The 23,841-nt window shown below is 39.6% G+C and overlaps 1 protein-coding gene across 1 annotated transcript in view; it reads right to left on the bottom strand.

The window, feature by feature from the left end:
* Positions 1-7,156: 7,156 nt before the first annotated feature.
* luzp2 (leucine zipper protein 2) overlaps positions 7,157-23,841 on the bottom strand; it is a 180,516-nt gene continuing 163,831 nt past the window's right edge. The window contains exons 10-12 of the mRNA XM_061064183.1: positions 19,458-19,562; positions 13,791-13,865; positions 7,157-8,081 (exon numbers count right to left, since the gene is read on the bottom strand). Coding sequence (XP_060920166.1) covers positions 7,974-8,081; positions 13,791-13,865; positions 19,458-19,562 — 288 coding nt within the window. The 3' untranslated portion in view covers positions 7,157-7,973. The remainder of the gene's footprint in view (positions 8,082-13,790; positions 13,866-19,457; positions 19,563-23,841) is intronic.

Below are 23,841 nucleotides of genomic sequence, written 5' to 3'. Positions count from 1 at the left end.
CCTCTCCACAGATTCAATGAGGTTTTGATTCATCCAGTACAGTATTATACTGTAAGTAGTTTAGAACACTTAAAGCTCCTGTGAGGAGGTTTTAACAGGTTATGAAACACACGCTGACATTAATATTTTTTACATTTTCAGTGGCAAAGACTCTTGATGAGAGTTAGATTGACTGTTAAAAGACAAAAGGATGAGAATACTAATGGGGCATCAGTGTGGTTTGTTCGCACGACCCTAATACAGAGTCCTCATAGCGGGCAGCCTGGGTTCAAATTTGACCTTTCCTGCCTGTCATTCCACATTCTCTCTCCCTGATTTCGGACTCTCTTCGATTGTCCTGGCACTCCAATAAAGTCATAAAATGTTGCAAGACAAATGCCAAAAAAAGAAGAAAAATGTGACCAATGGGAATGCCTCTGTGACCCTGTGTGTCGCACATGTGACAGAAAAATCGCAGGAGATGTGTGACAGCCATCATGCATTCATGTACAAGTACCAGTTAAAAGCAAGTTTGCCTCTAACTTTAGAGCTACTGCACTGTAAAAACAAAAAGTAATGAGATAAAATTCTAAGTTAGTTTGATTTCAAGTCTATGAAAATGTTGTGTTTACTCAATATTATACATTTTTCTCCTCAACTAATTAAAAGTTTACCAACTTTGAAAAGTGATTCATATTTCCTTTTTTTTTCTTTGGAATAATCACAAATTTATCTCAACTTATCTTTTTAAGTTCAGTTAACTTAACATTTTTAAGGCAGTCCGGACACTAACTTTTTTAAGTTATAACAACTAGGTTTGTTTTTACAGTGTGTGAGGAACTATATGTTTATTATCAGTGTTAGTGACCCCCTGTCAACAAGCAGTTACCTCTCGTCTGTTGGTTCTGTGCTGTTCAGTCTTAATTATCATTTTCTGACAAAAAAAAATTCACATCCAGCTTCGTTTAATCGTTTACTCTGTCTCTTTTGGAATTAGTAAACGAAGTAACTTGGGTTCTTCGTGCTGTAAATTGCTTTGTCAGCGGACCGACTCTGACTCAGTTGCAAAGTGAGAATCGAAAAAATGATCTCTCTTTTTCATGACGGTTTTGTTTGCTATTTTAATATTCTGTACACAGAGAATCTGTATTAAATCAAGTCTGTTTATAGCAAGTAAAGTCCTAACAGTTGCTATAAGCCTTAGGTTAAGAAGCACATACCAAACATATACTGATAATGAAAGCATTTGATTGAATGTAAGGTCATTTGAAGATGTTCAATGTAATGGCCCAACAGTTTTATTTGACCATTCTGACTTCAACATCTGTCCATGATTTATTTTTCTGCCCTCCCTTTGCCCTGTCATGTTGTTTCTTTTGTTGTGTCGCTGTCCTCTGTGGTGGCTTCACCTCTGCCATGATGTTGGTATACTGAGCTAAAGCTGGTAACAGGAGGTGTTTGCCTTCAGGTGTTTGCCGTTCTTTACCCAGGAGATCAAACCCACTCAACCAAAGTTACACAGAGCAAAGAACGGTTGTGAGGGGCTTTCAGGAAGAATGAAAGAGACTCCATTTTCCCCACAACAAGTCAGTGCACAGTCAAAATGATTTTGTAACTTTTAAAATAGTTACATAACGCATAACACTTCCTACATTACACTCTGGTTGATCTAAATATCTTGCATGCTTTGATATTTCTACACTCATCGTTACTGAAATTGATCAAAGACACCACATCACATTTGATGAAGCTACTTGTTAAATGCAGGCTGGGTAATTTTCTCCACATAAATTTCAGTTGAAATTCTCTTTAGGTCCTGACAGAAATGAATAACTCATGTGCTCTGAAAAAGAAAAAGAAAATCTGTCATCTGTAGCAGTTGTAAAAACTTTGACCAATGTCTGCCACGAGGTACCAATCTGATGAACCAATCACGCCTCCCTGTCTCCCTGCTCGTTCTCTACCTCTTGCGTGCAGTAGCCCACTCTCAAAGGTCGTCACTGATGACAGAGTTTATACTGTGAGTTTATTTACCGTTGAATGAGACGGCGTAGTCTCTACAGCAGGGGTCTCCAACCTTTCTTCATCTGAGAGCTACTTTGAAAAAATGAAAGTGGTCAAGAGCTACTTACATCAATCGCTTGGATTTATTTACATAGCACACATCAGCTGCATTAAGCTACCGTTTGTACACATGTGAAACTGGAATAAGCCAATGCTTATCAATAATCTTAAATTCACATCAAGGTCCAAGAAAAAAACCTGAATATTTTACACTTCTTATTGTGCCACATAGTAAGCTATGTTGCTGAAAATTCACATCAATGTCAAAGAAAACATTACTACTTCACACTGGTTTTTATGAGCCAAATACATGAATAGTGGGAAGAGGTGCATTTACTGTCGTCAGATTTTTTATTTTTTTGTTGACAGTCGGTCAACCTATAGGCAAACTACTTTTGAGGGAGCACATAGGGGAGGGGGTAGCTAGTTTTTTGAAAATTACCAACCCCGCCTTAAATTTGCTGTATCTTTGGTGAGTGCAATGGATCAGCTTGACAGTTTTGCCAGGTGCCTTGAACTTACAGTAGCCACATCTGTTATTTCAGTGCGTGAAATAAATATTCAATCAACATATAGCTTAAATTATTCATATATTTAAAGTCTCCGAGTGTGACTGGAAAGGTTTTATCGTTTTTTTGTTGCAGTGTCGATTACAAAAACATTCAGTGCACTTAAAAGTTATACATCAGAGTGATGCCTCCTCAAACAATCTTTGGCAGAGAGCAGACACCAGCTTGCACAGGGAACACAAACCTGCAAACAGCCAAGTTTCTCTTTGGCCTGCCATCAAGGTGTTCACTGAACTCATGTTAATTAGCAACAGCTGAGCCAAAGCCGCCGTCTTTTGTAATTTTAAATGTCTAAATATCCAAATGTTAGTTATCAGTGTTTTCTTATCAAAGACTCGCGATACCGTTAGCTGTGGTCATGTTTTTTGTTTCTTGCATGTTTTCATTATTTCCTGTTTTTTTACTCACCCTCAACCATGTGTTTTCAGATCTCCTCATGTCCCTGCCTTATGTGTCAGCCCCGCCCTGATTACCCACACCTGTGTCTTGTTATCTCCTGATTGTCCATGTATGCATGCTGCATTCAGGTGCTGCTCGGGTGGTCCAAGTTTCCGAGTTTGGAAGTTGTGAAAACAGTGTTGATGCTACGAAGAAGATCAGTGAAATGTTAAAGTGATATTTCAGCAAAAAGTTGATATACAATACTTGAATTAATAAAAAGTATATGTTAACTTTAACAAAACATATTTTGCCCCCCATGTGATGACGATTCTGACGTCAAGTCGGGAAGTCCGGCACCTACAGTAATTATTTTCCGAGTTTCCGACTTGTTGTTCCGACTTGAGCAGGTGTTCATGTGCATTTCACAACTCGGAAACTCGTTTTTCCGATGTGTCCGACACCACATGAATGCAGCACTAGTCCCAGTGTGTTCTCCCTCATATTCCCAGTTTGTAGTGTTTCCATCATGTACCTTTGCCTAGTGTTTTCCTCATAGCAGTCATGTGTATGATCTCTGCCTGTTTTTTGACCCAGCCTTTAACCTACTCCTCTGGATTTGTTTGCTGCCTGTTTTTTGTACCGAACCTCGGACTTCATTAAATGTTTCACCCTTTTGATCGCTCCCACTGAGTCTACATTTGAATCCATGGCGTGCTTATCTTTGTGTCACGTTGTAAAGCTGTATCAGATAATAGCCACAAAAAGTCTTTCCCTGATGCTCTTTATTTAAAACTAGGAGGGGCTGAAACCCAGGCTGCTGCTAACGTTAGCTCAGCTTCAGTGCATACCGGCTATACAACAGTGATAGCAATCAAGTATAGACGTATAAAGCTATAATAAATGATGGATATTTGAGTGTTTTTTTTATAATTCAAGTATTGGAAGAGTTCTAGCTATTGACCAAAACTTCCAAGTCTAGGTACGGGAATCAGTGTTAGGAAGAAATGGTAGTGAAGCATGTCTTCTCTCTGTGCATTTCACATGTGGTTTTAATCACTTTGCTGTTTTTTTCACACTCAATGCTGACACTGCACTAGTCCCTACAACCTACTTTTTCATACTTCTTCCATCTCATTGTGTAAAGAGAAGCTCTGAGGATTTGTTTCTAATTCGAGGGATTTTATGACTTGTCTCTCCTTAATAGTAAAGCAAATGAAATGCATTATCTTTCCAACAGGCAGTGTTTTGAATTCATGAAACCATTGAAATGAAACAGAAACCATTTTCCCAATGACTGGCTGCATTCAAAAAAACAGGTTTCCTGCGAAGCTCAGCAAGAAATTAAGTCTGAGTGATTGTCCTGGAAAAATATCAGCGTTTGCACACGCTGCGACTGTGAGGCGGTAAAATGAAGATGGCATACACACACCACACTGTCACTTTGATCACATCCCAAGCCTGTTTACTTCATAGCAGACTCGAGCATCTCTCTTCTCCCCTATCGCTCCGGACACTGGCAGCTCACACGTTTAATGGCAGCATTTGTGAGATCTGCCGTTGCTCGCCCAAATCCTGGCGACAGGCCCTTTTGTTTGCTGCTCAGCAAGACGTAGACCCGACCTGGAGGACGCTCTCCAACTTGGAAAAGAAAAGATGGATTACAGGCCTTAAAATAGAGCCGTGCACCTGTCGACTAACATTTTCCAGCATGGACACTCTTGGAAGCAGTGACCGCACCAAATGTCACATGGAGAGGAGAAGCTGTGACCGCAAAGCTCATTAAGTCAGTAACTATCATACCAAACCCAAAAGAAGAAGATTTTTATAAACTACTATTGACTTAAAATGTATGAGTGTCACATAGTTTTGAAAGCTGGAGACTGATCGGTGTTGAGATGAAGACATTTGAAGGTGAAGGAGTGTTTTTAGATTTAAAAAAAAAAACAAGATATTTATGTGTGTGCCTTAATTCTACTTTCCCTGTTTATTTGCATATTTTCTCCGTGCTGAACTAGTTTTTTAATTCTTTGTTTATCCACCTGTGTTTATTGTGTGACTGCCGTGTTATTCGGATGGATCTAAGAACTCCCCGGAGACCTCCTGTTCTTTCTCTTTCCTCCAGTTTTATCTTCTTTTCTATCATGAAAAACAATCATGAAGTGAAGTCAAAAAAGCTTCTGAATAAGCACAGATTTTCTTCACAATTTGAAAAACAATTTGAACTTGCAAGGTCGAGTCCTTCACGAAGTTATCGACTCTCAGGAGTTATCCACTTTGCAATGACTTTATAAGTAGGCAGGCCCCAATTAAATCTTAATAGTGTTCAACACACCATTAGTAAAGCATGATTGTAATTATGATCCAGTAGCTGCCATAAGGTCCAGCATTAACTATTATGTTTTTAGGTAACATTGAAATTGCTATTTTCTGGGGCGTGGGTGGCGCAGTGGTTAGTGTGCGTGCCCCATGTATAGAGGCTGTAGTCCTTCAAGCGGGCGGCCCGGGTACGAATCTGGCCTGTGGGTCCCTTCCCGCATGTCATTTCCATCTCTCTCTCTCCCTGATTTCCACTGTCCTATCTCTCCAATAAAAGCCCAAAAATAAATCTTTAAAAAAAAAAAATGCTATTATATGCTACTATAAACATGGTCTCAGGAGATTGAACAAATAAGTCCTACCATTCTTTTACTCACCAATAGTTTGTTACCAATTTACAATAATGTGGATGCCTTATAGCACAGCTCTACTGCTTCAGGCGATGACGCTAGGGATCGCGCCGGGGCACTCAACTAGCTGCTTGATGGGCGTATACCCGTTTTATGGCTGTTGGCATATTATTTTATTTAGTTGTCCCTCCTTTTTGCTGTTTGTTACGCAATTGGTGAAGTAGTCTCAATGAATGCACCTCATTGGAAAGATGCGTGGCTAGTCCGGGCGGTTGCTGTACTCATTTGCATAGAATAGACATCAGGTCTATTCCTGTCCAGCGAGCGAGCTGGAGCCCTTCTCGAGAGGCGCCACAAAGATCCCATAATGCATTGCGCGACTGCCTCTCCAGCTATCCATAGGAAATGAATGGAGAGCGTTGAGACGCTATCCGTTGTCGGAAACCAGTGGAGCCGTACCGTTATTTAAATTGAGGCTGATTTCTCACGCCTCAATGCAGAACATTGATATTCAGATTGTCAAAAAGTGAGAGTTGTTAATTTCTCTTGTCTTGAAGTCCAATAGTTTCCTTTTAGACAGTTGTTTGGACAAAACCGAGCAGCAACCTCCAGTGTTGAAAAATTAAGCCGATGCTGAAGTGCAAAATCCTGCAGTTCATTGAGCGGCCACATGAGGCTGGTCGCAGAAGCACCAGAAGTCACATACACTCCCATTCAAAAAAGACAGTTTGGATTTAATGAAGGATAAGCGCCATTTCAAGTAGGCGTGTGTCTGACCTGATAGCGATCCAGCTCTATCCTGTAGTTAGGTCGACTAAAAGGTAGGTTGAGACACCATTTCCTGCAGATGGGTGACATCACTCAGACTTCTTCCTTTAATATTTACAGTCTGGACAAAACAAGACAACTGAAGACATCCTCTTGTAAGCTTTGATTTAGTAAAGGGCATCCTTTATATTTTGTGATGTTTTGTAAAAGTGATCAGCTAATCTATACTAAAAAATACAAACTGATTTATCTGAGACAAAGATCAAGTTACAGCAGTTGGCAGCCAAAGTGGAAACATTGTACATAACGACACATGCAAAAAAAAAAAAAGTAATGCAAAAATAAATCAGTCGAGATCTTGAAAAAAACAATCGAGATCTACTTGGTATTTGGAGAAAACGTAGTAAAATAAAATATATAGATGGTTGTCCTCTTAGGGCTTCCGTAGATTCTAACTTTAATGTATTTTTAATCAGTAATGTTTCAGTGATCACATAAGACTTTGATAAACTATAAAATTCATACTCTGTGAAATGGATGTAATTCAATCATCATCAAGTCATTCAGGTCAGAAAATAAATGAAAGTTCTGAGTAAAAAAAGCTGGATTCTGATTTGGCTTTTACCTCAGATGTCAGTGCCCCAATATTTACAAGCCATAAGTCTTGATGGCGCTTTGCACCATGCACATTTTTTTTCCCCCGCTGTGGATCACAAACATATTCACTCATTTCTTTCCCACAAAGAACCATTTATTCTTCACACATTTACTGAAAATTACAGTTTATTGAAAGGACACAGAAAGGTCAGAGAACACAGATACATGTAGCTAGGAGTTACTACTCAGTGCATGGCACATTCTCAGGGAGACGACCCATTGTGAGTCTTTGGCTCTTTTGCCTCAGGAGTGTTAAAGGCAGAAAGAGTGCTGAAATATTAAATGTTGAACAGTTGGCCAGCCAACTTGAGCCTCTATATTTCAAAATGTGGAGGAGTAAATTAACCTTGCTACAATGAGTGACAAACAATAGTCTAAGTTGGGTAGTAGAAGTAGTAGTAGTAGTAGTTAGAGTAGTAGTTTTTTATTGGTCAATTGATATACTTATCACAGGATACAGTGTCAGACCTCACCAGTGCAAAGGGAATTTTTCTAGAAAGATCACACATTTAGAAAGCAGTGTCCTCACTCAGAATAAAACTCAGATAAGTAAACAACAAATGAACAATCATGAAACAAGTTACCAGTGCCATTGCTACCTTTTAAAAAAAGAAATTTCTAGAATGCATGCCATTTTACTATGGAAGTTTTCAGATGACAGTTGTTGACATTTCCAGTGTCTCAGCGTTCGCAAACAATGCAGATTTGAGTTTGTGTAGCTGTGTATGTCTGCGTTTGTGTGAGTATTTGAAAGTATGTCTGCATGTGTGTGTGTGTGATTGTGTGTTAGAGCGCACGTATGTTTTTGTGAGAGTGCGCCAGTGTGTGCTCTTAGAAAGATCCTCCGGGCGATGCAGGGGCTCTGCATTTTGGATGCTCTGCCGTCCTCTCAGTCGTATTTATGCGGCTTTGTCTTTCTGCTGCCGCCTCCCTCTGCCTCCTTGCTGTCGTCTGAGAGCTGTGTGTCGAGTTTTGCAGTCTGATTTTGGATCCTTTGCTGTAAGGTTCAAAAGATAAAGAGTTATAATCAGCGAGACTGACACAGCGATGTTCCACAGCACAGCACGTGGTGGTTTGTGAGTCATGCAGGAAACACTCCTGTGTATATTTGAGATGCAAAGAACGTTGAGAAATGTCTTTTGTTGCTTAAAGATGAATCTGATAATTTCACTCCTTTTGCTCCCGGCAATTATAATCAGAAAGTTCCTGATTCCTCTGTCAGTCATGGTTCTCATCACATAACTTTTGTCTCATTTAAAGGCTGCAACACACACTTTTGATGCAGCCGAAGAAACGGCTGGCTTTGACAGATTAAATGCTTTTGTCTGAATCCTCTTAGCCCCCCCCAAACAGGATGACTGAAACATTCACATAAGTGTTGTTTTGTCCGCCTCAGCAGCACAGATTACAGATTTAATGGCGCATTTAGGCAAACTTATTTGGTTGAAATAAGGAAATTGGCCATAAAGTTGCAATAAACAGACAATATCAACCTTAAAATGCAAATTGGATTTGAAAAAAATATATACAAGTTAGAGTTTAATTTCATTGTTTCTTACCAATACACACTGCATCTTTGTAGTGACACCACAATGAGGTGATTAATAGACTTCAGCAAAGCCAGTTTCACTGATCACACCTTGTTCTGTACACATTAAGCAGTGCAGCTCATTATCTGAACAGCTTCTGTTGTATTCATAAGGAATTGAAGGCACAACGCAGCAGACGAGATAACATTCTCGTGACAGAGCAGGTCTGGACACGCCCCTGTGGTAAGCCATGATCATGATCATTTGCTCAATATAACAAAAACAGATTTTCTTTGGACAGGGAATTAATAACAGTTGTTTGAAGAACTCTATAAATATAATGTTTAGGTATATCATTTAGATATATCCTTTCATTGAAGTGGGGCAGGGCTGCAGAGTCCTGCTGGTTTTTATTTAAGCTCTCAAGAAAATGAGTTACACTTAGGAGTGAATGCAATTAAGTACCCGGTGTGAAGGAAAGCGTTTACGTTGAAGCATAATGAAGTTTAACAGGATTTGTTTTCTTGTTGTCATCCTGCTGTTTTTGTAGATTCCCTGTAACATTTTAAAGACAATTATTGGGCTCCTGTGTGTTTCTTCAATGGTTTGTAATTTTCTTTGGGTTTATTTTCAATGGTTCCAGTCATTTGAGCAATGACATGTTTAAGCACTGCACACAGGCATTAGAAAGCAATTCCCCAAACAAAGCATCTGTTTGTGTTTACCAATGTCACTTTAGAGAAAGCCTGGAGGCGTTCTTGGCTGCCTCCAAATTATCCAGTTACACATCACTCTGCGTGGCGGTGGGTTAGAGCTCTCTCACCTGGCTGAGAGCAAATCAAGCAGAGAGAGGAAACAGGCACCTCTGCATTTCTCCCATCGCTCTCATCTCAGGGGAGCTAAAAAAAATACAAGGTTTGAATTTGACCCTACATTTGGAATTGTGTAATTATTAAAAAATTAAATAAAAAGACTAGTCCATTTCAGACTGAGCCATGGTATTTGATGACTCTGACTTTCATCTGCAGGCGGACTGTGTCTCACTTAATGCGCTCTCTCCTGGCTTCTTGCCAACCTCAGTTGCCGCCCACTTTGATGTGGGTTTGGGATTTTCCTTTTTGTTCCCTGTGTATCTTATTTATCACAGCATAAACACCCCGAAGGACATCCAAACGATTTTGTGAAAAGGTTGATTTTTGTGAAAAGTTGCAACAGCTGTGTCAGCAGCAGCAAAACTAAAGTCAGCTGTCAACTTGATTTAAAACACACATAACAAAAGTGACTCCGACTTTGACCTAATTTTGACTCACGTTGTCGCTGTGTTTTATTTATGTATACAAACAAGCAGAGCAGATATGGGATGCTTGAGATTAATAAAGACAGCGCTTTAAAAGGGGGATAATTCACCAATTTAAAATGTCATGCATGCAAGTTTTCTTTCTTGTTTTGATATGCAGCGATTTATGTGATGTCACAAAGGGAAATTCTCCAAACAGCCTGTTTGAGCACACATTTTCTGAAAAGTGGAGCAGGCAAAAGACGGAGAGGATGGACTTTTTCTTAAAATTGGGGGGTTTGTTGACAGACTAGATGCGTATTAGTGCTAGAAAAAGATGGTAAATTATATTTGGAAGAATATGTGACCTTTAAGCTTTTCCTTATTTTTACATTTTGCTATTTAAATATTACAGCTGATATGTTATGTTATGTATATGTAAAATAGTCAAGTCACTGATGTCAATGTGTTCTCTCACCTTCAAAGTGCAGATGTGGCGATTCTTTTTATTTAAATCCTTCTCTGTGTTGTAAACAAGAAGCTTTTCTTTAAAGAACATTTACACAGAGGGGGCGATGCCACTCGGGGTCTCAGTCTCAGAAATCGAAACCCAAGTAGAACACATAATGAAGGTGGAGAAGTGGCAGGAATAAGGAGCACTTTAATGCAGATTGATCCTCAGAGACTGAAATGCCAATCATTACTAATCAAATTGTTTACTGCAGCGGCGACGGCAAGTGCTGTGCATAAGCGTATGAAGCAAGAAGAGAGGGGGAGGAGTAGATTCAGAGCTGAGACACAAAGTGAGAATTCACCAATAATGAGATTCAAGAGAAAAGTTGCTTAAAGCCTATTTGTTAAGTTTGCAGCTGCTTTTCTCTTTGGGTTTAGTATAAAACACGACTCCTATTAATATATATATATATTGCTGTGTTATTGTTTTCTGCTTCTCTTGCATCTTGTTTTGATACACAGCACAAGTGCCTCTGGGACTAAACTGTTTTTGACTTCAAAAACATGTAACATATTATGTGGAACTATTTCACTACGTTGAGTGTTAAAACAGAAGACGGTGATCTTGTACCGCTTTGAAGCCGTGACACATTTCTATGTCGTGTTTCTTGCAATTGTCAGAAACTCTCTGGCTGAAAGTCTCTCCGGCACAAAACAAACCAGTGAAGTCAAATCTGCAGCATTTTGTTCGAGATTTTGTTTGAAAGAATCTTGCATTCTTGTGCAAATAGTCCTGTGTTTCTAAAAATGGATCAATGCCACTTGGAATGCAAGACAGTCGCTCAGTTGCACAGTATTGCACCGCGCTGAAATGAGATGCATTGTTTTTGCTGTACCATCTGCCACCGCCAAACAGGTGTGACTCAATTCAATAATCTGGATGAGGGCGGCAGTTATGCAGAGGCTTTGGCAGGGCACTGAATCTCACACACTGTATGTGACACGGGCACACTGATTATTAGTCTTGAGGAGATTGGTTGTCTTCTTTGTAGAAAGGGATGCAGCCGTTGTCTTTGTGACACACTCTTTCATTTTCTTTGTCTCACATCTTATATGTTGATCTAATGCCGGCTGTGTTGACTCTGCAGTTTATGAGATGTCACTCACACTCAGGTATTTACATCTGTTTTGCCTCTCTTTCTATGATTTCCTTTCAAACATGGCTGTCATGGTACTTTATATTCACATGTTTATATTATTGTTGATCGGCAAAGTAACAAGTTGTTTTTTTAAAATAGCGACAGAAAGTTTGCTCATTGTCAAAAATCTTCATCTGACGGAAATCTGTATGAAAAGTGTATCCATCTTTGCTATACATCTCCATTATTTCCTTAAAAACGATATGAAAAAACACATAAATTAGCAACTGAGTTGGATAACCTGACCGAACATTTGCTCAATTATCAGGAAAACACACCTTGCACCTTTTTTTGCAACCCAGATTCATCAGGTTCAGGTTCAGGTTCAGGGTCAGATTACTTTATTTGTACGTGTTGGTAGATTTGTTTAGAAGCCAGAGAGATAGATACATCCATTATGACACACAAATTACAAAACAGATGTAACAAGAAACAACCAATAAACCACTACAACAAGATCAAAAATATATATTTATATTTAAATGATAGAAGTGTTCAAGGTTCCACCTACCAAGGGATTTTGGAGAAAGAAAAATCGACCAATAAATCAATACAAATCACAAATAAATGACCTTCTTGAATTAAGCCAGGGTAAAAATAAGTTCTGGACTTAGATATGAAAATATCTCTTTGGCTTGTTCAGTTCAGTGATAGCAGCTTTTTTTCTGCACCTTGGGACTAAAAACCTCCGTCCAGAGGGGAGAAGCTGAAAACTGTGCAAAGTGTGGGAAGGGGAATCATTGTTAAAGAAAGAGGTAACTATTCACACAGGGGCGCTGGTTAGAGCTGTGACTCACCAAGACAAACACATTGCTGTCCGTGCTGTCTCTGCATTAAGACTTCAAATAGAAAGTCATGAACTGTGTTAAATATGGCTGTTGAAATTAATCATTTAATCGATGCATCGCGATGCAGACTAGACGATTGATGCATCGATGCAGGGACAGGATGTAATCGATGCTGACGAGGGTTAGAAAAAAGCATCTGCTAACCGCTAAATGCGGTTGTTTCGCGCAGCGTTGAGTGAGTTTGTTTTACCTAAACACACACGGTGGTGTGTAATGAGAGTAACGAAGGCTAACAGAGGGATTTGTGACAGAAAACAACGTAAATTGAGTCCCGGTCCTGTGCTTGCTGACTTTGTGAGCAGAGTCAGATGGTCCTGCACGCTCAGACTACAGTGCTCTGCTGCAGGCTGAAACGACTCGGTGTTAGCATCTTCATTACAGGTAAAGGTGTGTTTAAACTGATGCCTCGCTGTCTTAAGTCCAGGATAACTAAAAGAAGGGGGCTGTGGCGGGGACTAGTGATAAAGTGATCGGCTGTAAACAAAGTAGACTCCCGACAGTATCACCACTAATAAGTGCACCTCCACTAAAGCTGCGTTCATTCGATGATAAACACTTTCTATTTCCGACAAGTTCTTCAAAATAAAAGTCCCCGGCCTATCTGAAGTTGAAGTGCTTTTAACGTGAAACATCCATATCAGGAAATGAGGCGTTTACAGCAGTAGCAACTTAACACAACTCGTCTGAAATAAAAAGGACAGAAACAAAACTAACACTGAACAAAGCTCACAGCTAAAGGCTACAACGTCCTGAGAAGAGAACACACAGTGACTTAAAAACATCTTTCTCTCGTATAATAAACTAAGGCTACCTATATAATGTATTAATGTTAACTTACAATGTAAAGATATTGATAATGACATTGTTGTCTAAATCACTTTTTAAATTATACAAAAGGAGTTCATATTTATAAGACTGTTTGTCTCTGTTTATGAAAAAGTAGCCATGTGCAGTAATATAGAAAATTGAGGATGAATCGTGATGCATCGAGATATCGAATGGAATCGAATCGTTGACTGGATAATCGTAATCGAATCGAATCGTAAGACCAGTGAAGATGCACAGCTCTAGTTTTTAATGCCATGAAGTTAATTTTTACAATTAGTCTGCAGATAATTTGTCTCCTGAACCTTAATGGGCGCATCATAAGAATATGGTAAGAACTCTGATCCATTGCATCACTTAATAACTCGTGGTTGTTGTTTTTATTTTATTTTTTTACCTTTAATGGGCTTATAGCCGAGAAAAACAAAATATACAGAGAGCAACAGCCTTAATATATTTTGATTAATAATGTCCTGAGGGGCTAAAAATAAGAGCAAGAATTTAAAGCAGCAACCTGCCTCACTTTTCAAATTGTCAGATGTTATTATTTCCATATAAATCGCGAGTGGAGCTCACCTGCTCTGGCTCTGGTTGCTTTTTTCTCTCCGGGGTTGATTCCTCCGTCTGATTCTTGAAGCAGTCGCCCCCGGCCTGTCGGAGTGGAGGAAAAATATCTCAGTGCGGTGCATGAAGTGCATGCTGGGAATTTTCTTTTTTTGTGGCTTCCCAGCTGTGTGTGTTTTCAATAAAAACACGTGATGAATAAAGTGATGCCAGAGCCGTTAATGTGCTCCTTTGAATTCCACTAAAAAGCTCAGACAGACGTTTGATTGGCTTCTTTTACAACCACAGAATCTACTCTTACTTTTTCCCCTGAGCCGCAGCTTTCTAATTAATTAACAGTAAATGAATTAAAAACACAAAAGGCTGATTCATGATTATACTGATGAGCGAAGGAGCTGATTTTCCTACTTTTCTGTTAAATGATTAGTAAAAATACCTTTGTGAGTTATTTTTCAGTTTTTTAGAAGTCACCTCCTCCTCTTCATTTTTCAGCTTTTCTGACATTTTATAAATAAAAAAATCAATCTTAAAATGATCCCTTTAGGTCTACAGTACATGCTTGTCCTTTACTTGGAAAATTGTATTGCCCAGATACAGACAACAGAATAATTGAAGTATACAGATTAACAGCCTTGATAGCCTACCTAACTACACAATATGTCACCGCGGGGTTTTTTTTACTGCAAAATATGCATTTATGGATGAAATGAATTGCCAATAGCAGAGCTGACCGATAAATTGTCCAGCCGATAAAATCATCCGATATCAGCATATCAAGTGAATATCGGTATTGTCTACTTTTATCGCAGGTATGTTCCGATATTACTCAATTTATTCACCAGTCAAAGAGCATTTTAATTGAGTTTCATCGTATCAAACTAGTTCTCTGTCACCAGCAGTGTGCAACATTATCACTCTCCTGAGTGTCAAGCGGTGATGCACGTACATGTGCTTTCCAGTTGAGTGACCATCCTGTCTTCATTGTAAATCGTTTACACTGTGTTTCATAACTGCATTTGAGGGATCAACACAAAAAAAAAAAAAATCTGTACAGATTGAAGATAGATGTAAAGATTTCTTTTCTCCCCAATGTCAATATCGGCCCCAATAATCCCATATCGGTCGGGCCCTAGCTAATAGTGTTATTAAATAAGTCAGGGAAAAGATCTTTTCTATTTTTGGGTCTTTGAATTTCCTATTCAGGAATCTGCAATGTTTATTATTTGTTTTTTACTGCTGTTTTGACACGGATTTGCAGATGACCGCCTGAACACTTTACACTTTCACTACAAAGTATATCAATTCATCCCTCTTATCTTTTTAAGCTGTGAAAGGCTGGGGCCCACATCAATCTCATATCATAGTGTATGAATCATAAAGGTGGAGTCCTGACAGTAGCTGCCTGGATTCAGTTTCAAACCCTAACCCTGTGCTGTATGCCGCCCCCACCCCCCTTTATCTCCAAACTGTTATCTCTACCTTAAGCTACGTTTATCATTTTAAAGCCGGGAAGATTTAAAATCACTCGCTGCATTCTGTAGAGGGAGAATAGTCCCCTTTCCTCTTCTGTCTCCAGCTCTGCACAGGTGAGGCTACTGATTGAAGAAGCAGGTGCACCTGACCTCAGTGTTTAATACCCGTGTTCTGTGCTTCAGAAGGGAGGCTTTTTGAGTAGGGGGCTGCTGCACCGCTGCCTCTCAGACAGGGATTTTGTGTGTCGTCTCGCTGCTTAAGTCCTTCTTTGACCTTTGTTAAAGTCTCTGTACACCCACACAGGAGTTTGTAATTAGTCTGGCTGATTAGACCAGCAAAGACTTGTAAATAGGCGGCGCTATTGTAAGAATGTATCATGAAATAAATTCTAAGCACCAACAAGTATGATAAAAGGTCATCAATTCCTCCTTCCCAAAGAGTTTTTTTTTAAATTAACAGGTCAGTGGAGCTGTCAGTCAAACAAACTTGACCACACCCACATGTTCCTGAAAGGAGGTCTGATCATGGTCTCAATCACTAACACGTGTTCGGGTGTACAGAGGCTTTAAATATTACGTTCTTTATGTGTCGTAGGCCGAGTCCACAAGTAGGCGAGTCATTTTTAAAACACAGATTTTCCTCCGTTTTAAAAAAATTATCCCGTCCACACACGCCATGCCAAGTCAACAACGGTGTCTCTGTCATGCAAATGTTTTAACGCCATTCCTCTGCAATCACCATTTTCATTTTCAAAGTCTTCCCAGACTGGGTCTCGTCGACGTTGGCGGGGTTTTGTGTCGCCAGTGTGTTGTATGATGCAGCAGTGACCTCTGTAGTCCTTTCAGGAGTCTCTGCTCGTCAACATAGTGGGAGACTAGCTCTCTATGTGTATTAGCATATTTTCTGCATCTACACATAAAGACAGAGTTTCTGAAAATTCCCCCTGGGAGGGGCTTCCAGAGGGTTTGTTTTCAGTGACCTTAAAACGTGAAAGTGAGTACGAAAGGCCGAAATGCACATTAAGCACAGAGCTAGAAAAAGCTACGTATTCAAAAATACCCACCTATGTGTGGACAAGGCATTATAATAAATCCCTTTTGAGTTATTTTTATGTTTAATGCGTTTTTGTTGGGTCAATTTGTGGATTGTTGTTAGCTCCATAGGGTGCTTTAGGATGGGGCGTAGGGGGGCTCGTCCCATAATATTTGGATACATCTAATTGTGTGCAGAATGAGAGTTGAATGAAGGTATAAACACCTGTTGTTTTTTCCCACTGTGAGGTCATCTCAATCTGTATGCATTCGTGTGAAATACTGTATCAGAAAACTCAAAGCTTCTTTGAGGAAATTTGGTTTGTGTGGCGTTACGTATGTGACCCTTGTAGACAAAGTGATCCATGTTTAATGATCTTGTCTTGTTCATGCTTAGGTCAAGTTCTTTCTGACAAAAATCCTTCCTCTGCATAGTCAAGCATATCACTCACTGCTTCTCTGACACACACCCTGGCGGCAGCAATGACTTAATCAGCAATGACTTAAACAACTAAATCGAAATAATCAAATGTCCTTTGGTCTGATCGGCTATTAATTTAATCTTTGTATTCAAGCAAACCTATAACTTTACATTCCCAAACCATAGCATTGGCTACATGCTAACGACACTAAGACAAACTTCCCCTCCTCTTTTCCTTCCTTTAGGGACAAGAGGACAGGGAGGCTGATGTGCTAATGTTCACCAGCAAACACAATATGTGGGTCTCTGTTTCAAATACATCTCTTATCTGTATCACAATGTTTCTCTCTCTCGCTGCAGGTTTTTATAACACAGCCAAAATTATATAATCAATTTTGGGACATTGGCAAACATTGTTTTTGGCACAATTTCATTAAAGGACAATCTCTTGTACAGGGTTTCCACAGAGGGTAATTTCCTCTCTGGGTGGCATCTCTCCATACTCCCCTGTCTGCAGCGCTCTATCAGCCGAGATCTGTAATAGCTCTTGATAGCCACTTGTCAGAAATCCTTATGGACCCTGTTTCCTTCCCCTGCTTTCTTCACATCCTCTTACTTTTGACAGGCTTGGAGATACTCATTCACAGCTTCCCTGATAACTGACTGCTCACTGTTGCCTGGATCTTAGAGCGGTAACTGTGTGACTATCAGGTCCCAAAGACCTTCACAATAATCAGAACAGCAGAGGTCAGAGACGTATTCCCTCTTTCCTCTTTCAATAACTGCTTTCAAAGTGTTAGCGAGACACTCAACCGTCTCAAATGTTACAATAAAGATCCTCAGTGAAAAAGTGTTTGCACTGTGGAAGTGCAGCAGTGAGTGAAACGGTCTGCAGTGAGTTTATACATATGTCCAAGTTTTATCCTTACCTCAGTTACAGTCCTCTCATATGAAACTATAGTGAATTATTTGGGTTGTTGTCTGGAAGTGTAGGCCTGCAACAGTTTTTTTTTTTCAAATGTAATATTTTTTTAATTGAATTGTTTCAATTGATTTATTAAAAAAGTCTATCATTGTCTGATTCAGAAGATATAAAAGCCCTGGGTGGTGTCTTGAAATGGCTTTTTATCTGATCAAGAGTTCAAAGCCCAAAAGTAGTCAATGATAAAATGATGAAAAAGCAGCAAACTTAGACTCTAAACTTTAAGAACGGTTGTAGTAGAGTAAAAAAAAAAAAAGATATGACGCATTGCACGTGTTGGTGATTTATCAGCTGATCAGGTCAGCTATAAAAAACTGATTTTGTGATTGATTTTCTTGAACCTCATAGCTTTCATGAATTTAAGTTTTGAGTTAAAGAATGAGATTGTACAACCGGTCTCTGAAGAGCCTCCCGGTTTAGGGGGTCTCAGCTGACGCTGGTGAGACAATGATGATGTCTGACTGCGGTTATCAATCCATCGCTTCCAATCCAGAATATCAAAATTAATTTAGCTGTTCTCCTCTGACTGATAAAAGTTGGAACTGTTAGCAAGGTTTTTTGTTACGTTTGATTTTTATTTAGTCCATATACTTAAATATGGGCTTATCTGTGTTTTTCGGCCTGTTTAACTGTCAGAACTTAAAGATATTTGATTTACTTTGATATAAAAAAGGGAAACAGAAGCAAACGTTTGCAGTTTGAGAGAAAACTGAACTGAACGTTTTGAACGGCACTCACCAAAATAGTTGCACCGACTACCTCATGTTTTACTTACAAATACTGAAAGTTACATCCCTAACCCCCCAATTCGCACATACTCCGTGCGCGCCGCGGTCCGTCAGCGCCACGGTTTTGCTCCGTCGGACGGCTCGCGCCCATTCACACTGGATCCGTTTCTGGGACGTCAGCGCAGCGGAGCGCACCCATGAAAACATCACAGGAGAACTACAAGATCCCGCGGGAATAAAGAGAAAAACATGCAAACAACATGTTGCGTTGTCTTTCTGATGATGAATTGTTGTTCATTCGGTTCTTGTTTTGACGTAATGTTGATAAAGTGATGAAACATACGATCGCGAGTCTGTATATTGTGTTTTATTTTGAAATTGACCAGATGGTCTGTGCGTTTCCTTGTTTGACTTCCTGTCCGGGCTGTCATATTCTCTCCAGCTTGACGCGTGCCTGCAGCGTACTCTGGTGAAAATAGACTCGCCGCGTATTTGAAACGGAGCAGAGCGTAGTGCCGTTGGTGGCACGCGCCCCGTGTGAACACAATGATTGACTAGAGTGGCAGCCAAGTACAACGTAGTGCGCGGCGCTGATGAACCGCGGCGCGCACGGCGTATGTGTGAATTGGGGGTAACAGTTACCATAGTTTTTTCTTCAAATAACCTCTGCTGTCTGAGCATCAGTAAACCCAAACAGGACTGAACTCTAATGTCTCTAACTAACACAGAAGCAAAAACTCTTTCATGATTTTGTTTGATTACTGACACGACCTCATGTATTCATTGATTTATCTTTCAGTAGTGAGACACACAACCGTAATAAAAACTGTTAACCAACAGATGTTTCATCCAGTTGAAACTTGTTGCAGTTCCTGCATTAAGTTTCCCAATTAATGACCCAAATGAAGACACTTGTGGAGTCAGAGTAGCTCGTCTGATTTCTGATGAGGGACTCGAGCATGAATTCAGCGAACAGATGAACGTCATGGAGACGGGCCCTCGGGTCACACGGGCCATTTCAGTTTAATTACTCTAAAGGCTCACCTTTTCCATCTGGCACTCTTTGACTCCGCCACTCTCTCTCCTCATTACTCCGATGTTCACGGGTGATTTAGTGGCTGTGACAATTCTCTGCACTTTAGAGATATCCTGTCGGAAAAAAAAGAGAGAAAACATTTCAACTGGGGGTTAAAATTAATTGTGCAAATGGCTTGTTGATGCAGCAGAGGCTCTGGGGTTCTCCAAAAGTAAACAGCTCTGGCTCAAATGTTCATAGCTGTTCCATTTATACTTCTCTACTACATTTAAACTATTTCTGCTTATTTATTGTGCTAAATAAATAATGGCTGGAATAACTGTTTTGTGCCCTTGCTGCTACCTTTCATGGATTAGATTTACGTTTCTTTTACTTTAAAGAGCCCATATTATGCCCTTTTTTGGGTTCGTATATTTAATCTATGTACCAACTTTTGTACGTTCACAATAGCTAAAGTCCGAAAAAAGTGTCTGTTTTCATGTACTGCTCCTCCTTGCTCCCTCTACGCTCTGAGTCTGTCAGCTACGCTCTGCTGAGCCCCCACTGTTAGACCCCACGTGGGCCAAGTCTGCTCTGATTGGTCTGCCGATCCGCTCCCTCGTTATTGGTCAGTTGCTCAGCACGCTTCTCGGAAATTTCAACATGAGCTGCTGGGCTTGCCACAACAAGCCAATGGACTTAGATCAGTGATCTCACACTGACAATGACGCCGCACTGACACATTTTTGTCGAGGGGGGCTAGAACCAAGTGTTACATGCAGCTAATGCTACAGCTAACAGGAGGACGTAGGAGAAGCCGCGTTTCCGCGGACTTTGAATTTTTGCACATAGATGTGCCTAAACATGCACAGGACACAGCATAATATGGGACCTTTAAGGTCAACTCAACACAGTCAACCATTACATATGCCGTACAAATATCCTAAATGTATAAAAATTTACATTTTTGCTCAGATAGTTTCTCAAATTGAACAACCACAGTAATAGGCCAAACCAAACACTGTTAAACCAAATTTACAAAATTTGCTCAAATTAAATAAAAAGATTGTCTAAAACTAGCTGGATTAATATTCTTATTTTTATGTAAAAGTCCCTGGGTTTTACTGAATGACATCACTTTAATGCTAATCTCTATTTACAGATTTTAAATACAAATTCACAATCTGGGGGTCTACATTGACAGCATGGGAATTGATCCTGTTTCTGTTTGTAGTACATTTGTAGTCCGAGCTGTATTGACCAATCACGGCTCAGCAGGCTTTGGTATGAGCAGGAAAAACAATGGACCATATGGAAATCAAAAGCAGGCAGAACACCTTCTGCGCTACTGACATGATAGCTTCCATCGGCGGTAAGCTGACAATGATTTATTCATCTTTATCAGATAACGGATATCTGCTATCTGAGATAAAACATTTCAACTTGAGCTACAAATGTTTTTGACGCTGCGTCAAAAAAGCCAATCAGTGTTGAGATAGGCTGACGACTTGAAAAACATCAGAAATGATCGATCTGACCTCCATTAAACAAACACACATTTTAAAAGTTGTTTTCTTCTCATGTCGAGGACAGACCTGTTCAATCTTGCATTTACTGTTTTTTTATAAATATGCATCATGATTTTATAGCAGTAAACTTAGGACCCATTATTTCCTGTAAATCACAAGTGAATTATTTTTATACCGCTGAAGTAAGCAAGAGTGAAGCTCATGAGTAAGTGAGAGAGTCAGATGAACGGGGGATACTCCAGGGGACGTAAAGAACCAAAATATATCGCTATTTACATCCACAGTGTGAACACTGCATGGAACAAAAAGTCTAAGCTGGAAGTTGTAAAATGCTAACCACTGGCTTTATTGGAATAACTGAGAAAACTCCATCTGTTCCCAGAGGTATGTCTTGTCTGTCAGAGGATAATAGACGACGATGGTCGATAGGATCTAAGACTGCTTACATGCTGATGGTTAGCAGGTCAAATATTTACCATGATCCCTCTTGGTTAAGGCTTTTAACACAAAACAATTTGCTTACAGCTCCAAATACAAAGTGCAGCTGATGCTGATGTGAAGGAAAACGTTTTGGACATATTTGATTAAAATCCAAAATATGACACAAAGGAGAATTTACTCGTCATATTACCGCTGACAGAAAAGTCAGACGTAAACTATTAAGTTGTAGATTCATCCCAGTGCTGCAGATAATTCAATATTATTGAAATACAATATGGCCGAGTGCAATATCCACATCGCAGAAGCATCAACTTTTTGATGAGAAGTGAAAAATGAGACAAAACAGAATTTAAATAATGTTCAGCGTGGCGCTGCAGAGAAGCCATGTACCTAAAAATGTTCTTATTCAGACGTTCATTATGACTTTAATAGTTTTTAATTTGAGATGATAGAAAATGATGCCAAACAATGGTCATTCCAACGGACTGCAAATCACATTAGTATTGTAATAGCTTTAAAATGATGATCATTTTTTTAAAATATGGATATAATGTAGTTGTGATTCATCCTGCAGGGGTCATAAATGTATATAGATACTTTTTAGCAAACCATCAGAAATTATTCTTGGTCCATGATGGACCATCCAACAGGACAGATGCACCAACAATGTCATCCAAAGAGAGACTGGCTAATAGCTCTAAATTAGCATCATTCACATGAAGTTTACACAACATGCTTCTAAATAAGTCAAATGATATGAAGCATGGTTTTTTGAACATTGTAACAAATGGAACAGTTAGATAACATGGACTTAATAGTTATTTGGTTAGACTGGTACTGTAAAAGCAACGACATCCCTTCACCTTTGTGAAATGCTTTGTGGGTGTGACTTTGTCTTGAAACAAAGTGTAAAAATACAGATTGTGTGCACAGACTTTGCGGTCTCAGGTGTTTAACTTTACACCAACGTCTAACTGATGTCTCTTTAAACATACACAGGTCAGAAAAAGACAAAGCAAGCAGAATTCTGGGAGACAGATTTGGGATGTACTGCTCTGAGAGCTGAATGTGATGGACAATGATGCTGCAGTGGAGTGAAAAAAAAAGAAGAAAAAAAAGCTAAAGCAATGTCAAGGTGGTGGGAGGAAAACAAGACAGACAGTCAGAGATGAAAAGTTCTCTCTGGAGATTATGGAGCAATCTATATCAGTACCACCTGAAATGTTGTCCAAATGATAAAACATGACTCCTGTGAGGTTGCTGTCCAAATCAGTGGTGTAAAAAAAAACCTCGGTTTTAGAGTCAGAGAAATAGTAAATCAAAAACATAGATTTCAGGAGGATTACATGGCAGGCTTCACTATCAATCTTTCCTCATCACATATTAGACAGCGTCATTTGAATACTGATGAGTGTTACTACGGTGTGGCATTTCAGCAAATGCTGCACCACACCAAGCCGGTCCAGTATTTGGTTAAAAGATGCTTCCTCTCTCCTCCATCCTCATCTCCTCCTGCTGCATTAAAGTAATTGAAAAATCCTTAATCATGGTGGAGGGGAAACAATTTCCAGGTCAGTCGGATAGAGAGGAGGACGCCCAAATTATCACTCATGTTATCTCAGTCTTTATAACCCATTTAATGATCCGTTTTGTGAATTATTTCACAGCATTTGTGATTGTGATTCTTATTCTTGATTGTGATCATATTTGATATACTTCTTCACAAATCTTGATGAAGAATAGGGTTGAGGTTTGATTAAAATATGCAAAATTATTCACATTATTTTCTAGCAGATATATAAAATTGCTGAGTCATGACTTTCTTAAAGAGAGATGTCAGACTCACAGGTTTGTTGTGCTCAGCTCTGTGTTCACACAGATGGGACAGCGCTTCCTTCAGCTTGTTTATGTCATTCAGAGGCTCAAACGTTTCATACATGTTTTTTCTCACATGAATTCCTACTTCTTTAACTATTAGCCAGACGGCTCCACCCACTTAGGGATGCTATTTGTAGAGACACAATGGTAGCTGGACTTGAGCTTGTCTATTCAGTCTTCTGAATACTCAAAGTTCTTTTACACCTCAGGTCACACCTACACATTCACACATAAACAGTAGATGTGGCTGTCAAGATACTTTTTCGGTGCAGCTGTGGCCCAAAGGTAGAGTTTTTCTTCTCTTAACGAGAAGGTTGGCGGTTTAAACACAAAATCCTGCCGTCACATCTCGAAGTGTCCTTGGGCAAGACACTGCGCCCCAAATCTCTCTCGATGCTTTGTCAGTGGCGCGTGACTGTGTAGGAGTAGATATTTGGTTTACCGAAATTATTTTGCAAATGTACAAATGTTTCACAGTTAAGTCTCTCATGCAAAAAAAAAAGTTAGTGGACATGTTTGCCTACAGCTTGTCTTACAATATATTCTGGAAACAAGTTTATTTCAA

The sequence above is a fragment of the Labrus mixtus genome, chromosome 1 (assembly GCF_963584025.1).
Source record: "Labrus mixtus chromosome 1, fLabMix1.1, whole genome shotgun sequence".
Classification (NCBI taxonomy): Eukaryota; Metazoa; Chordata; class Actinopteri; order Labriformes; family Labridae; genus Labrus; species Labrus mixtus.
This window is presented reverse-complemented; position numbering and strand designations above follow the sequence as displayed.